This window comes from Oncorhynchus kisutch, linkage group LG3, assembly GCF_002021735.2.
Source record: "Oncorhynchus kisutch isolate 150728-3 linkage group LG3, Okis_V2, whole genome shotgun sequence".
NCBI lineage: Eukaryota > Metazoa > Chordata > Actinopteri > Salmoniformes > Salmonidae > Oncorhynchus > Oncorhynchus kisutch.
In genome coordinates, this window is record NC_034176.2 from 32761758 (window position 1) to 32778549 (window position 16792).

At 43.7% G+C, this 16792-nt stretch overlaps 1 protein-coding gene across 2 annotated transcripts in view; it reads left to right on the plus strand.

Annotated features, from left to right (window-relative positions):
• serinc5 (serine incorporator 5) overlaps window positions 1–16733 on the plus strand; it is a 50169-nt gene extending 33436 nt beyond the window's left edge. For both annotated transcript variants that reach the window (XM_031804476.1, XM_031804477.1), the window contains 7 exons: window positions 5825–6036; window positions 6108–6200; window positions 6408–6534; window positions 7746–7815; window positions 11387–11423; window positions 13296–13440; window positions 14006–16733. In XM_031804476.1, the coding sequence (XP_031660336.1) occupies window positions 5825–6036; window positions 6108–6200; window positions 6408–6534; window positions 7746–7815; window positions 11387–11423; window positions 13296–13440; window positions 14006–14150 (829 nt within the window). In that variant the 3' untranslated portion in view covers window positions 14151–16733. The remainder of the gene's footprint in view (window positions 1–5824; window positions 6037–6107; window positions 6201–6407; window positions 6535–7745; window positions 7816–11386; window positions 11424–13295; window positions 13441–14005) is intronic.
• Window positions 16734–16792: the final 59 nt, after the last annotated feature.

Below are 16792 nucleotides of genomic sequence, written 5' to 3' on the forward strand. Positions count from 1 at the left end.
AGAAACAGGGAGAGAGAGAGAAATAGAGTGAGAGAGCGACACAGAGGGAGAGAGAGCGACACAGAGGGAGAGAGAGCGACACAGAGGGAGAGAGAGCGACACAGAGGGAGAGAGAGCGACACAGAGGGAGAGAGAGCGACACAGAGGGAGAGAGAGAGACACAGAGGGAGAGAGAGAGACACAGAGGGAGAGAGAGCGACACAGAGGGAGAGAGAGAGAAACAGAGGGAGGGAGAGAGAGAAACACCCGCCCAAACGCCATCCTGCGACCTAAGAGGTATGTATCAGATGCTCAACATGCTCTGCTCACACCTACTGTGACAATATGGAACACAACGCTTTTACTATCCAATACCTTGATTTTGTTGTCCTTAGGCCATTTTGCCACAACTTTGGAAGTATGCTTGGGGTCATTGTCCATTTGGAAGACCCATTTGCGACCAAGCTTTAAGTTCCTGACTGATGTCTTGAGATGTTGCTTCAATATATCCACATAATTTTCCCACCTCATGATGCCATCTATTTTGTGAAGTGCACCAGTCCCTCCTGCAGCAAAGCACCCCCACAACACGATGCTGCCACCCCCGTGCTTCACGGTTGGGATGGTGTTCTTCGGCTTGAAAGCTACCCCATTTTTCCTCCAAACATAACGATGGTCATTATGGCCAAACAGTTATATTTTTTGTTTCATCAGACCAGAGGACATTTCTCCAAAAAGTACGATCTTTGGCCCCATGTGCAGTTGCAAACTATAGTCTGTCTTTTTTTATGGCAGTTTTGGAGCAGTGGCTTCTTCCTTGCTGAGCGGCCTTTCATGTTATGTCGATATAGGACTTGTTTTACTGTGGATATAGATACTTTTGTACCTGTTTTCTCCAGCATCTTCACAAGGTCCTTTGCTGTTGTTCTGGGATTGATTTGCACTTTTCGCGACAAAGTACGTTCATCTCTAGGAGGCAGAACGCTTCTCCTTCCTGAGCGATATGACGGCTGCGTGGTCCCATGGTGTTTATACTTGCGTACTATTGTTTGTCCAGATGAACATGGTACCTTCAGGCATTTGGAAATTGCTCCCAATGATGAACCAGTCTTGGCTGATTTCTTTAGATTTTCCCATGATGTCAAGCAAAGAGGCACTGAGTTTGAAGGTAGGCCTCTAATACATCCACAGGTACACCTCCAATTGACTCAAATTATGCCAATTAGCTTATCAGAAGATTCTAACGCCATTACATAATTTTCTGGAATTTTCCAAGCTGTTTAAAGGCACAGTCATCTTAGCCTAAGTAAACTTCTGACCCACTGGAATTGTGATACAGTGATTTATAAGTGAAATAATCTGTCTGTAAACAATTGTTGGGAAAATGATTTGTGTCATGCACAAAGTAGATGTCCTAACCGACTTGCCAAAACTATAGTTTGTTAACAAGAAATTTGTGGAGTGGTTGCAAAATGAGTTTTAATGACCCCAACCTAATTGTATGTTAACTTCCGACTTCAACTGTACATGATCAAATACAAATCTTAGAACCAACTATTCAAGACTACCAGCACCCACTGGATTCTCCAATTACATTGAATGAACTACAGGACAAAATACAAACCCTCCAATCCCCAAAAATGCCTGTGGTGTTGATGGTATCCTAAATGAAATGATAAAATATACAGACCACAAATTCCAATTGGCTGTACTTAAACTCTTTAACATCATCCTCAGCTCTGGCATCTTCCCCAATATTTGGAACCAAGGACTGATCACCCCAAATTTGACCCCATTAACTACCAGGGGATGTGTCAACCGCAACCTTGGGGAAATCCTCTGCATTATCATTAACAGCAGACTTGTCACGTGTGACTCGGGGGTGTTCTAGTTGTTATATTTCTGTGTTGGTGTTTTGGTATGGTTCCCAATTAGAGGCAGCTGATTATCGTTGTCTCTAATTGGGGATCATACTTAAGTTGTCCTTTTTTCCCACCTGTTTTGTGGGATATTGTTTGTGTTAGTGTTTTGAGCACTACGGCTTTCACGGTCGTGTTATGTTTATTGTTTTCTGAGTTTAACTGTGTAATAAAGTATGTAGAACTCGACTCAAGCTGCGCCATGGTCCGTTCCTATCAACGATCGCGACAAGACTGGTACATTTCTCAGCGAAAACGATGTACTGAGCAAATGTCAAATTTGCCTTTTACCAAATTACCATACGACGGACCACGTATTCACCCTGCACGCCCTAATTGAGAAACAAACCAAAACAAAGGCAAAGTCTTCTCATGCTTTGTTGATTTTTTAAAAATCCATGTACACATTGGCAAAAAACAAAAACATTTCTTTCCACAGGGCCGGGGGGTGAGACAGGGATGCAGCTTAAGCCCCACCCTCTTCAACTTATATATCAACGAATTGGCGAGGGTACTAGAACAGGCTGCAGCACCTGTCCTCACCCTACTAGAATCTGAAGCCAAATGTCTACGGTTTGCTGATGATTTGGTGCTACTGTCCCCGACCAAGGAGGGCCTACAGCAACACCTAGATCTTCTGCACAGATTCTGTCAGACCTGGGCCTTGACAGTAAATCTCAGTCAGACAAAAATAATGGTGTTACAAAAAAGGTCCATACCTCGGCCTAAACATCAGCACCACAGGTAACTTCCACAAAGCTGTGAACAATCTGTGAGACAAGGCAAGAAGGGCCTTCTATACAATCAAAAGGAAAATAAAATTTGACATACCAATTAGGATCTGGCAAAAAATACTTTAATCAGTTATAGAACCCATTTCCCTTTATGGTTGTGAAGTCTGGGGTCCGCTCACCAATCAATAATTCACAACATGGGACAACACCAAATTTAGATTCTGCATGCAGAATTCTGCCAAAATATCCTCCGTTAACAACGTAAAACACCAAGTAATGCATGCAGAGCAGATTTAGGCCAATTCCCGCTAATTATCAAAATCCAGGACAGAGCCGTTAATTAAATTCTACAACCACCTAAAAGGAAGCGATTCCAAAACCTTCCATAACAAAGCCAGCACCTACAGAGAAATGAACCTGGAGAAGAGCCCCCTAAGCAAGCTGGTCCTGGGGCTCTGTTCACAAACACAAACAGACCCCACAGAGCCCCAGGGCAGCAACACTAGACCCAACCAAATCATAAGAAAGCAAAAAGAGAATTACTTGACACATTGGAAAGAATTTACAAAAAAACTGAGCAAACTAGAATGTTATTTGGCCCTAAACAGAGAGTACACAGTGGCAGAGTACCTGACCACTGTGACTGACCCAAAATTACGGAAATATTTGACTACGTACAGACTCAGTGAGCATATAGCCTTTGATATTGAGAAAGACCGCCAAAGGCAGACCTGATTCTCAAGAAAAGACAGGCTATGTGCTCACTGCCCACAAAATGAGATGGAAACTGAGCTGCACTTCCTAACCTCCTGCCAAATGTATGACCATATTAGAGACACATATTTCCCTCAGATTGCGCAGACCCACAAAGATTTCAAAAACAAATCCAATTTGTGTGCAATCACAGCAGCAAAATTTGTGACCTGTTGCCACAAGAAAAAGGACAACCAGTGAAGAACAAACACCATTGTAAATACAACCCATATTTGTGTTTATTTATTTCTCCTTTTGTGCTTTAACTATTTGCACATCGTTACAACACAACACAGTATATGGATATAATATGACATTTTAAATGTCTTTATTCTTTTGGAACTTTTGGAAGTGTAGTATTTACTGTTCACTTTTTATTGTTTATTTCACTTTTGTTAATTATCTATTTCACTTGCTTTGGCATATGTAAACATATGTTTCCCATGCCAATAAATTGAAATTGAATTGAGATAAACAAAGGGAGAGAGAAACAGAGGGATAGAGAGAGGAACAGAGGGAGAGAGAGAGTCTTATGGTATACGGGACAAGGGAGGGGTTGGTCAGTGTCCGGTTTTCAGACAGGATGCACATGGCAGAGGAGGGTATGTTCACAGTTTCCTCTCCCCCTCTGAGACACGCACAAACACACACACACACACACACACACAGTAGCAATTAGCATGAAAGGGGACCATTTTAAAGGTTGTTTTTGTATTTTCACTAACTGGGAATGTATTTTTGTGTGTGTGCCTGGGTGGAGGAGGCGCTCTGGTTGGCTTGCCTGAGTAAAAGTACTACGAATGTGGAAAATCTGCCAGCAACCCTAAACCTGTCTTTTAGTATCCTCAGGAATAAAATATATAAATAAAAAATATCTCCTCTCTCTCTTCCTCTCATTTCCTTACCCTACCTCCCCCTCTCTCTTCCTCTCATTTCCTTACCCTACCTCCCCTCTCTCTTCCTCTCATTTCCTTACCCTACCTCCCCTCTCTCTTCCTCTCATTTCCTTACCCTACCTCCCCCTCTCTCTTCCTCTCATTTCCTTACCCTACCTCCCCCTCTCTCTTCCTCTCATTTCCTTACCCTACCTCCCCCTCTCTCTTCCTCTCATTTCCTTACCCTACCTCCCCCTCTCTCTTCCTCTCATTTCCTTACCCTACCTCCCCCTCTCTCTTCCTCTCATTTCCTTACCCTACCTCCCCCTCTCTCTTCCTCTCATTTCCTTACCCTACCTCCCCCTCTCTCTTCCTCTCATTTCCTTACCCTACCTCCCCCTCTCTCTTCCTCTCATTTCCTTACCCTACCTCCCCCTCTCTCTTCCTCTCATTTCCTTACCCTACCTCCCCCTCTCTCTTCCTCTCATTTCCTTACCCTACCTCCCCCTCTCTCTTCCTCTCATTTCCTTACCCTACCTCCCCCTCTCTCTTCCTCTCATTTCCTTACCCTACCTCCCCCTCTCTCTTCCTCTCATTTCCTTACCCTACCTCCCCCTCTCTCTTCCTCTCATTTCCTTACCCTACCTCCCCCTCTCTCTTCCTCTCATTTCCTTACCCTACCTCCCCTCTCTCTTCCTCTATTTTCCTTACCCTACCTCCCCTCTCTCTTCCTCTATTTTCCTTACCCTACCTCCCCTCTCTCTTCCTCTCATTTCCTTACCCTACCTCCCCCTCTCTCTTCCTCTATTTTCCTTACCCTAACCTCCCCCTCTCTCTTCCTCTATTTTCCTTACCCTACCTCCCCATCTCTCTTCCTCTCATTTCCTTACCCTACCTCCCCCTCTCTCTTCCTCTCTTTTCCTTACCCTACCTCCCCTCTCTCTTCCTCTATTTTCCTTACCCTACCTCCCCCTCTCTCTTCCTCTCTTTTTCTTACCCTACCTCCCCCTCTCTCTTCCTCTCTTTTTCTTATCCTACCTCCCCCTCTCTCTTCCTCCCATCCTTCCCTCCCCCTCTGTTCCTCCCATCCTTCCCTCCTCTCTCTTCCTCCCATCCTTCCCTCCCCCTCTGTTCCTCCCATCCTTCCCTCCCCCTCTCTTCCTCCCATCCTTCCCTCCTCTCTCTTCCTCCATCCTTCCCTCCCCCTCTGTTCCTCCCATCCTTCCCTCCCCCTCTCTTCCTCCCATCCTTCCCTCCTCTCTCTTCCTCCCATCCTTCCCTCCTCTCTCTTCCTCCCATCCTTCCCTCCCCCTCTCATCCTCCCATCCTTCCCTCCTCTCTCTTCCTCCCATCCTTCCCTCCTCTCTCTTCCTCCCATCCTTCCCTCCCCCTCTCTTCCTCCCATCCTTCCCTCCTCTCTCTTCCTCCCATCCTTCCCTCCCCCTCTCTTCCTCCCATCCTTCCCTCCTCTCTCTTCCTCCCATCCTTCCCTCCTCTCTCTTCCTCCTCTCTCTTCCTCCTATCCTTCCCTCCTCTCTTCCTCCTATTCATCCCCCCTCTTTAGGAGTTCAGGTGTGAAGGACAACCGTCTGTGGTATGGGGCGCTGGCTCTGGCCACCTTGGTGTTGTTCAGTGTCGCCGTAGGAGCTGTGGTGTTCATGGCTCTGTTTTACACACACTCTCAGGCCTGTCTGCTCAACAAGGTGTTCCTGGGGGTCAACGGCAGCCTCTGTTTCATAGTCACTATGCTGGCTATATCTCCCTTCATACAGAGACGTGAGTACACACACACACACACAAACAGGGACACACACACATACGGTAACAGTCCATCTGTTCTCCTCCAGTCCAGCCTAAGTCTGGCCTGCTCCAGCCAGGAGTGATCAGTGTGTACGTCATGTACCTCACCTTCTCAGCCTTCTCCAGCAAGCCCAAAGAGAGTAAGTATACCGGAGGCTCAGCCCATAGCGTTCTAGTGTTTCATTGCCTATATGAATTGCCTATTAACAGGTTTCATGTGTTTGCATTTTGTTAATTTACACTTTAAATGCCTCCATGAATGCTATGCTCTGTTTGGCCCAATGTGCCTCTTACAGTATTAACATCATCCTCTTATTACTCTTCTTTCTCTCTCTTTCTCTGTATAGTGTTGGAGGTTAATGGGGTGAATACGACAGTGTGTGTGTTCCCTTTCAACTCTGGTTCAGAGAGCGACAAGAGGATCGTAACAGGAGTGGGAACTGTCATCCTGTTCGGCTGTGTGCTCTACTCCTGGTAAGACACACACCCCGTGTTGCTTTCACCTATCCCCTGTTTTTAGATCTGTGCAGAGAGGAGAGGGGGCTGTGTATTTAGACTTTTTGCAGTGAGGTAATTTGTTATTGACTGGAGGAAAAGTGAGATTGTTTCTGATTGGCTGGGGCCGTTGAGAGGGTTCGTGTGATTGGCTGAATCTGTTGAGAGGGTGTGTGTGATAGCCTGGATTTGTAGTGAGGGTGTCCACATGTGTTTCACATTAAGCTCAGACATACAGCTTATCCTGTGTTCATCTCTGTGAAAGACTTCAGTTATTCTCAACCAGAAATTTATGGGAAAATGTAGGCGTGGGCGGTATCCAGATTGTCATGCCTTCTTACCGACCTTGTGCCATTCCTGGGATATTCTGTAATACCAGCACTGAACACAAGGGGCGCTGGTTTCAAACCCCACTGATACTCTGTAATCCTAAAGTTAGCGATGCCAACAAGTACATATAAAATCCCATAGAGAATGCTAAGTAAATGCAATGATAACGAGTGGATTGCAAACATTTTGTACAGTTTCTAACCTATACAAGTCACTCAAAAATGCTACTCACGGTTTGCTGCACACACAAAACAAATATTAGCCAGCAAGGCTCTTGATCCAAGAGGGGATTCTCTGCTGTTACCAAGCAAATGCTTGAATTTGGAAGAAGCTAACCACTTAGCTAGATAGCTAACAAGCTACTAAATTTGCAAACCAATACACAACTGCAGAGCATTTAGCACATTTTAGACAGTTAACTTAATAGTTATGAGATATCTAGCTGGCAATTTAGTTGTGAAATCCATACAGTAATTAGATCACCTGACACATGTTGCACAACAGTGAGTGACTCACAAGGCTCCGGTCTCTCGTTGTTGTGTGCTTGTAAACAAACACCACATGACATGTGACTGGGGACTACTGTAAGCTTCATAATAATGTGGCAGGTGATATGAAAAAACACAATGTTATTTTTTATAAAATTTACAAAAGTTGACTGCAGGTATTTACTTTAAAGGTAGAATTCAAATGGAATTCAACACTTCAAAGAAATTGTTTCAATGGTATTGACGGTATTACAAAACCAGCTTTTTCCAAATACCCCAGTATGTGGTATATACGGTATATCGCCCAAGCCTAGAAAATGTCTTCTGACAGATTTGTAATCGGTGTGTGTGTGTGTGTGTGTGTGTGTGTAGTTTGACGTCCACCACCAGACGGAGCTCTGCAGCGATGCGTGTGATTAGGAACAGCGTGCCTGAGACTGAAGTAAGACCATCCACGAACACACACACACACACAGATCTGTCAGAATACATTTTTCCAGTTATTTGTGGTCCAGCCAATCACACACATCCTTTCAACAGCTCAGTGTGTGTCTGCACCAGAGTATGTGGGCAGAGTTGAGCGGTCGGAATCCCCCTCCTCACTCACAGGAAAAAAAACTGCTGCTCCAAATTCAAATTCACTAAAATCCCCATTTAACCAACACCATCTATTTTTGTGACTACCTGGACCTACCATTTGGCTTTGAAGTAGCCTATGGAAACCAAACCATATGATTTGAATTAAAAATATTTTAATAAACAACAAACTGTGACTGTCAGAAGTGCTCATCATTTCAAATAGGCTACATGTCTTAGCATATACAGCATATATAAGCAAGGCTCTTGATAAGCATATAGGGTGCCTTTGGAAAGTATTCAGACCCCTTAACTTTTTCCACGTTTTGTTAAAATGGATTAAATAAAAAATGTTCCTCATCAATCTACACACAATAACCCATAATAACAAAGCAAAAACAGGTTTTTATAAATATTTGCAAATGTATAAAAAATTAAAACAGAAAGACCTTATTTACATAAGTATTCAGACTCTTTGCTATGAGACTTGAAATTGAGCTCAGGTGCATACTGTTTCCATTGATCATCCTTGAGATGTTTCTACAACTTGATTAGAGTCCAACTGTGGTAAATTCAATTGATTGGACATGATTTGGAAAGGCACACACCTGTCTATATAAGGTCCCACAGTTGACAGTGCATGTCAGAGCAAAAACGAAGCCTTGAGGTCAAAGGAATTGTCCGTAGAACTCCGAGACAGAATTGTGTCGAGGCACAGATCTGGGGAAGGGTACCAAAACATTTCTGCAGCGTTGAAGGTCCCCAAAAACACAGTGGCCTCCATCATTCTTAAATGGAAGAAGACTCTTCCGAGAGCTGGCTGCCTGGCCAAACTGAGCAATTGAGGGAGAAGGGCCTTGGTCAGGTAGGTTACCAATAACTCTATGGTCACTCTGACAGAGCTCTAGAGTTCCTATTTGGAGATGGGAGAACATTCCAGAAGGTCAACCATCTCTGCAGCACCACCAATCAGGCCTTTATGGTAGAGTGGCCAGAGACGGAAGCCACTCCTCAATAAAACCACATGACAGCCCACTTGGAGTTTGCCAAAAGGCACCTAAAGACTCTCAGACCATGAGAAACAAGATTCTCTGGTCTGATGAAACCAAGATTAAACTCTTTGGCCTGAATGCCAAGTGTCACATCTGGAGGAAACCTGGCACCATCCCTACGGTGAAGCATGATGGTGGCAGCATCATGCTGTGGGGAAGTTTTTCAGCGGCAGGGACTTAGAGACTAGTCAGAATCGAGGCAAAGATGAATGGAGCAAAGTAGAGAGAGATCCTTGATGAAAACCTGCTCCAGAGCACTCAGGACCTCAGACTTGCGTGAAAGGTTCACCTTCCAACAGGACAACCACCCTAAGCACACAGCCAAGACAATGCAGGAGTGGCCTCGTGACAAGTCTCTGAATGCCCTAGAAAGGCCCAGTCAGAGCCTGTACTTGAAGCTGATCGAACATACAGTGCCTTGCGAAAGTATTCGGCCCCCTTGAACTTTGCGACCTTTGCCACATTTCAGGCTTCAAACATAAAGATATAAAACTGTATTTTTTGGTGAAGAATCAACAACAAGTGGGACACAATCATGAAGTGGAACGACATTTATTGGATATTTCAAACTTTTTTAACATATCAAAAACCAAAAAATTGGGCGTGCTAAATTATTTAGCCCCTTTACTTTCAGTGCAGCAAACTCTCTCCAGAAGTTCAGTGAGGATCTCTGAATGATCCAATGTTGACCTAAATGACTAATGATGATAAATACAATCCACCTGTGTGTAATCAAGTCTCCGTATAAATGCACCTGCACTGTGATAGTCTCAGAGGTCCATTAAAAGCGCAGAGAGCATCATGAAGAACAAGGAACACACCAGGCAGGTCCGAGATACTGTTGTGAAGAAGTTTAAAGCCGGATTTGGATACAAAAAGATTTCCCAAGCTTTAAACATCCCAAGGAGCACTGTGCAAGCGATAATATTGAAATGGAAGGAGTATCAGACCACTGCAAATCTACTAAGACCTGGCCGTCCCTCTAAACTTTCAGCTCATACAAGGAGAAGACTGATCAGAGATGCAGCCAAGAGGCCCATGATCACTCTGGATGAACTGCAGAGATCTACAGCTGAGGTGGGAGACTCTGTCCATAGGACAACAATCAGTCGTATATTGCACAAATCTGGCCTTTATGGAAGAGTGGCAAGAAGAAAGCCATTTCTTAAAGATATCCATAAAAAGTGTCGTTTAAAGTTTGCCACAAGCCACCTGGGAGACACACCAAACATGTGGAAGAAGGTGCTCTGGTCAGATGAAACCAAAATTGAACTTTTTGGCAACAATGCAAAACGTTATGTTTGGCGTAAAAGCAACACAGCTCATCACCCTGAACACACCATCCCCACTGTCAAACATGGTGGTGGCAGCATCATGGTTTGGGCCTGCTTTTCTTCAGCAGGGACAGGGAAGATGGTTAAAATTGATGGGAAGATGGATGGAGCCAAATACAGGACCATTCTGGAAGAAAACCTGATGGAGTCTGCAAAAGACCTGAGACTGGGACGGAGATTTGTCTTCCAACAAGACAATGATCCAAAACATAAAGCAAAATCTACAATGGAATGGTTCAAAAATAAACATATCCAGGTGTTAGAATGGCCAAGTCAAAGTCCAGACCAGAATCCAATCGAGAATCTGTGGAAAGAACTGAAAACTGCTGTTCACAAATGCTCTCCATCCAACCTCACTGAGCTCGAGCTGTTTTGCAAGGAGGAATGGGAAGAAATTTCAGTCTCTCGATGTGCAAAACTGATAGAGACATACCCCAAGCGACTTACAGCTGTAATCGCAGCAAAAGGTGGTGCTACAAAGTATTAACTTAAGGGGGCTGAATAATTTTGCACGCCCAATTTTTCAGTTTTTGATTTGTTAAAAAAGTTTGAAATATCCAATAAATGTCGTTCCATTTCATGATTGTGTCCCACTTGTTGTTGATTCTTCACAAAAAAAATACAGTTTTCTATCTTTATGTTTGAAGCCTGAAATGTGGCAAAAGGTTGCAAAGTTCAAGGGGGCCGAATACTTTCGCAAGGCACTGTATCTGTGTGTTTTATCAGTTTCTTTATGAAAATATTTAGTGAACTCCATGACAGTAGCTAAAGAAAGGGGCTATAGCAGCACACAAGTGGACTAGAAATGCATGCTGGGCCAGGAATGCCCTGAGCTCGTGAAGTGAAGTGAGTGCTACTGGACCGGGGGAAAAGGCCGACCCTCCAGCCTTTGGGAAACTCACTCTGGACTCCAGTCGAATTGGGCACACTCCACTCCTCGATCTGCTCCAGCTCGGCTCACATGCTCTGGTGTGCACGTGTGCGTTTAGTATAAGGGCTATGTATAGTTGATTCATTCCTGTACAAGTACTAACTCACCTCTCTCCGGCAGAGAGCGCGCTGCTGTTTCTGCTTTGGAGATGACACAGGTAAATACAAACATATTCTTTCTCTCCCTCTCTTTCTCCTTCTCTCACTGCTTTCTGTATAAAATACCATCTCTCTCAGTATTCTACTGTACTACTGTAATACCACCAGAAACAGGCAGTGTTCTTGTATATTCTCTCATACACATAGTAACAGTAAAGATGCAGGAACAGCATTGGTCAGTAAACAGAAATGATGTCAGTGTTACCAGGAGGAGACTATGACTAGTGGTTGGAGATAGACTAGTCAGATAGTAGTAGTAGAACTGAGGGAAGGCTGCAGCTGCCCTCTGGTGGGGTAAAGCAGCACTGCAGCCAGGGAAATAACAGCGCAGAGCATGTCACTTCATTTATGAATGTATTATACAGATATTTTTTTGGGGGGGGGGGGTAACAAGTGTACAGTTAAGAACAATACATTTGATTTTTTTTAAACTTAAGCCCTTCTCAGTAGACATAGTAATTTTCAGAGAGTTTCCTGTCCTGCAAAGCGGAGAGAGAGAAATATAGAGGTTAGAGACCAGGAAAAAGGAAAGAAAACAGGAATATTAGTGAGAGTTTTATTGGATAGAGCCGAGTTTATCGTGATGATAATAATGATTTTAACAACGGTTTTCTTTGCATCATAAGTGTTATGTGTAATGTTGCTGTGGTGTTGTGGTTGTGTTGACTGATGTAAGGTCGTAATTAAGTTGCTGTGATCAATCAGTCAAATGCATTTCTAAAGCCCTTTTTACATCAGCAGTCGTCACAAAGTGCTGATACAGAAACCCAGCCTAAAACCCCAAAGAGCAAGCAATGCAGATGAAAAATTCAAAACAGCAGGTCCGGGACAAGGTAGCATGACCGGTGAACGGGTGAGGGTTCCATAGCCACAGGCAGAACAGCAGAAATTGAATCAGCAGCACGACCAGGTGGACTGGGGACAGAGTCAGCCAGGAGTTGTCAGGCCAGGTAGTCCTGAGGCATGGTCCTAGGGCTCAGGTACTCCATGAGGGGAGAGAGAGAAAGAGAGAGGGATGGGATAATTAGAGGGTGCATACCTAAGGTCACACAGGACACCAGATTAAACAGGAGAATTACACCAGATAGGACAGACTGACCCTAGCCCCCTGGCACATATACTATTGCCTCATAGATACTGGAGACCGAGACCAGGGGTGGGGTGGTTGTGATTGTGTTGTGACTATGATGTAAGGTCGTAAAAACGTTGCTGTGGTGTTGTGGTTCTGGTTATGATGTAAGGTCGTAATAACGTGGCTGTGATGTTGTGGTTGTGACTATGATGTAAGGTCATAATAACGTGGCTGTGATGTTGTGGTTATGAATATGATGTAAGGTTGTAATAATGTTGCTGTGAAGTTGTGGTTATGATGTAATATTTTAATAACGTCGCTGTGATGTGGTTCTGGTTATGATGTAAGGTCATAATAACGTTGCTGTGATGTTGTGGTTATGAATATGATGTAAGGTTGTAATAATGTTGCTGTGAAGTTGTGGTTATGATGTAATATTTTAATAACGTCGCTGTGATGTTGTGGTTGTGGTTATGATGTAATATTTTAATAACGTCGCTGTGATGTTGTGGTTGTGGTTATGATGTAAGATTGTAATAACGTCGCTGTGATGTTGTGGTTGTGACTATGATGTAAGGTCGTAATAACGTTGCTGTGATGTTGTGGTTGTGACTATGATGTAAGGTCGTAATAACGTTGTTGTGGTTGTGACTATGATGTAAGGTCGTAATAACGTTGCTGTGATGTTGTGGTTGTGACTATGATGTAAGGTCATAATAACGTTGCTGTGATGTTGTGGTTGTGACTATGATGTAAGGTCGTAATAACGTTGCTGTGTTGTTGTGGTTGTGTTGTCCAGATGACTATGATGAGGAGCAGACTGGAGGAGGACAAAATGTTGTATATGATGAGAGACAGGGAACCATCTACAGCTACACCTACTTCCACTTTGTCTTCTTCCTGGGTTCACTCTACGTCATGATGACTGTCACAAACTGGTTCCAGTAAGTAGCAGAGTTACTGTGGAAACCCTTACTGCTAGTAGAGTTACTGTGGAAACCCTTACTACTAGTAGAGTTACTGTGGAAACTCTTACTGCTAGTAGAGTTACTGTGGAAACCCTTACTACTAGTAGAGTTACTGTGGAAACCCTTACTACTAGTAGAGTTACTGTGGGAACCCTTACTGCTAGTAGAGTTACTGTGGAAACCCTTACTACTAGTAGAGTTACTGTGGGAACCCTTACTGCTAGTAGAGTTACTGTGGAAACCCTTACTACTAGTAGAGTTACTGTGGAAACTCTTGCTGCTAGTAGAGTTACTGTGAAACTCTAATTATAGCTTCAGTTAGTTGAATATTCACTGGGGAACTTTAATTATAGCTTCAGTTAGTTGAATATTCACTGGGGAACTTTAATTATAGCTTCAGTTCGTAGAAGAGTTAGCCTACTGGGGAAACTTTAACTAGGTCCCAGTTAGTAGTAGAGTTACTAGGGAAACTTTGTTTCTTTATTTATTCCACTAATTAAAATGTTGTGTAAAGCTAAGAGCTATGTTTGTTTTTCCGTAGCTATGACAACCATAAGATAGAGAAGCTGCTGGATGGCAGTTGGTCTGTGTTCTGGATCAAGATGGCGTCCTGCTGGGTCTGTCTCATCCTCTACATGTGGACCCTGCTCGCCCCCATGGTCTGCCCCAAACGCTTCGAGGCCTAACACACACACATGCAGACACCGAAACACAGCCCAACATTATTTTCAGCTTTCTACATGGGTTTTTTGTGTTGCGTTTTGTTTTTAATGTTTTAGTGTTTTTATATTGAATTTTTGACCAGTTATGAATACTTTAAGCTATTGTTGCCGGGAAGGCAGTTGATGTCTTTCATTTTTACTATTATTGATGTATGGGGTTACATTCAGGTTGGACTCATAGCTTGACTCTTGGGGGTGCCTAAAACAATGGGCTGGACCAATGTTCATACAATAATGTATGTGGCTCCCCATGGTCCTAGAGGTGCCCAGATTCTGTTATGGGAGTGTCCAGCACCAATATCATTTCAACCCTGTTTACATGTTTGCTTATATGTGTGATTCCCATACTTGCCTCTGTTATTCTTTTATTCCCATGAAGAGAAGTTTCATTTCTCAGGCTCATACATCAGCTTGCTTGTAATTTTCTTGATTTTGTTTACCCCTTTTTCTCCCCAATTTCGTGGTATCTAATTGGTAGTTAGTCTTGTCTCATCGCTGCAACTCCCGTCCGGACTCGGGAGAGGCGAAGGTCGAGAGCCGTGCATCCTCCGAAACACAACCCAACCAAGCTGCTTGTTGACACAATGCCCACTTAACCCAGAAGCCAGCCTCACTGATGTGTCGGAGGAAACACCATACGCATTGCGCCTGGCCCACCACAGGAGTCGCTTGTGAGTGATGGGACAAGGACATCCCTACCGACCAAACCCTCCCCTAACCCGGACGACGCTGGGCCAATTGTGCGCCGACCCATGGGTCTCCCAGTCGCGGCCGGCTGCGACAGAGCCTGGACTTGAACCCAGAATCTCTAGTGGCACAGCTAGCACTGCGATGCAGTGCCTTAGACCACTGCGCCACTCGAGAGGCCCAGCTTGCTTGTTATTGAACCCTTTTGTAGAATACTTTTCCTATGCAATTAAACAAGCTGTTTTGATTTGATTTGCCTGTCTTTAGGTCACACAGTCATGTGAAACGTGTTAGTTAGGAGTAAATAGGATCGATTATATCAACGCTCCTTTTGAGCCAGAACTTTAAATGCCAGTCGTTTGTACACACACATTTATTGTACAGTTGTGTTTTCCAAATAAGCCTCTCTGACTAGCAGAGCGCCGGCTGGCAGGTAGAGGACTGTGGGACCAGAGAGTCACTACTGTTGAAGGGAGCTGCAATCATGGAGGGGAAAATCAACAGTTTGATTTAAAACGTTTGCCAAAGGTAGATCTCAGAAACAAGGAACAGACATGCTCAAGTTTTTCACCCGAGTATCTTCTCCCTCTATAACTGCTGCAATCCTCCAACTCCTCGGCCCTAGAAACATGCTTGGTGTGCTCTCTGTTGCTGATGAAGGGTTACCTACAGAGCTCCTTTCGGGTGTGTGAAAACAGAAGGGGAAGGGGATATGGGCCATGAACCGGGACCTTAGTGTGTAGTGGTGGTTACTCAGTGTGTAGTGGTGGTTACTCAGTGTGTAGTGGTGGTTACTCAACACTGGTTGTTGATGTTATTGACTGAACAAACCCAGACTAAGACTTGCCTGACAGGGAGCAAGAAACTATTCTCCAGAACACCAAACCATTCAGCTATTATGCTTTTCTGTTTTCATACTTACAAACCTACAGTATATAACCCTTTTGATACTAATATGAAATATGTACACTTTGGTTTAATATATTGGTATTTGTTGAAGAAAAACAACTTGAAAATTGTGATATTTAAGATGTATGTCTTTTTTCCCTTAGATTTCAGATGAGATAAATATCATTGGACTTTGCTGAATAGAATCATCAGAAAACCCTATGAGCCAGCAGTTTGTTGATGCATATTTATGCCATAAGGTTTCCACTGTGACTGAAGTTTCTTCACCTCAGCCGTTGTTATGAAGGGATTAAACCCGTCTGGAGGGATAAGATGTGTACAGGGTTAGGCTCAATTCATTTTCCATTCAGTGATGTCATGGAGGGTTATTGGAATTTCAATTAAACAATGAAATGCTTCCATTAAAAGAAGTACAATAATTGTGAAATAGAATTTCACTTCCCTTTACTGAATGATGCTGAGTTGACTGTAACCCTGGTGTAAAACATGTTGACTGATCACTTCCTTTTTGCTATTAGCAGATTCTGTCCACATGTCATTTCAGACCAGTTGTGTTTTTTTATCCTGTCTCCTGTGGAGGATCCAGATAGACAGGATGTGGTGCTCTACTGCAGCTCAGCTCTACACCAACTGGTCAACCTCGTTAACTCATTAGGGTTCAAAACCAAACCTTCTGATTGGGCTGTGCGCTGCCATACATGACATGTTGTGGTCCATTTTATGTTCTCCATTGTTAAGATGACCACTAGGTGTGTGTACAGGAGTGTGAGTGGAATGTGAGTGTGTTTGTCTCATTTTATTTGCACAGGAGCACTTGCGTTAGTGAGTTTTGCCCTGTGAAGAAAATTGAGTGTGTGTGTGTGCATGTTTCCAAACACTGCTCGCACTAATTCTCTGTACACAATTTGATTTAGTCCTAAACACAAAAATAAAACGAACACCTTTTCATTTCGTCTTGTGTGTTTGTGTAAAGTGATCATTGATAGCCTCAGCTTGAAATACAGTGGCTT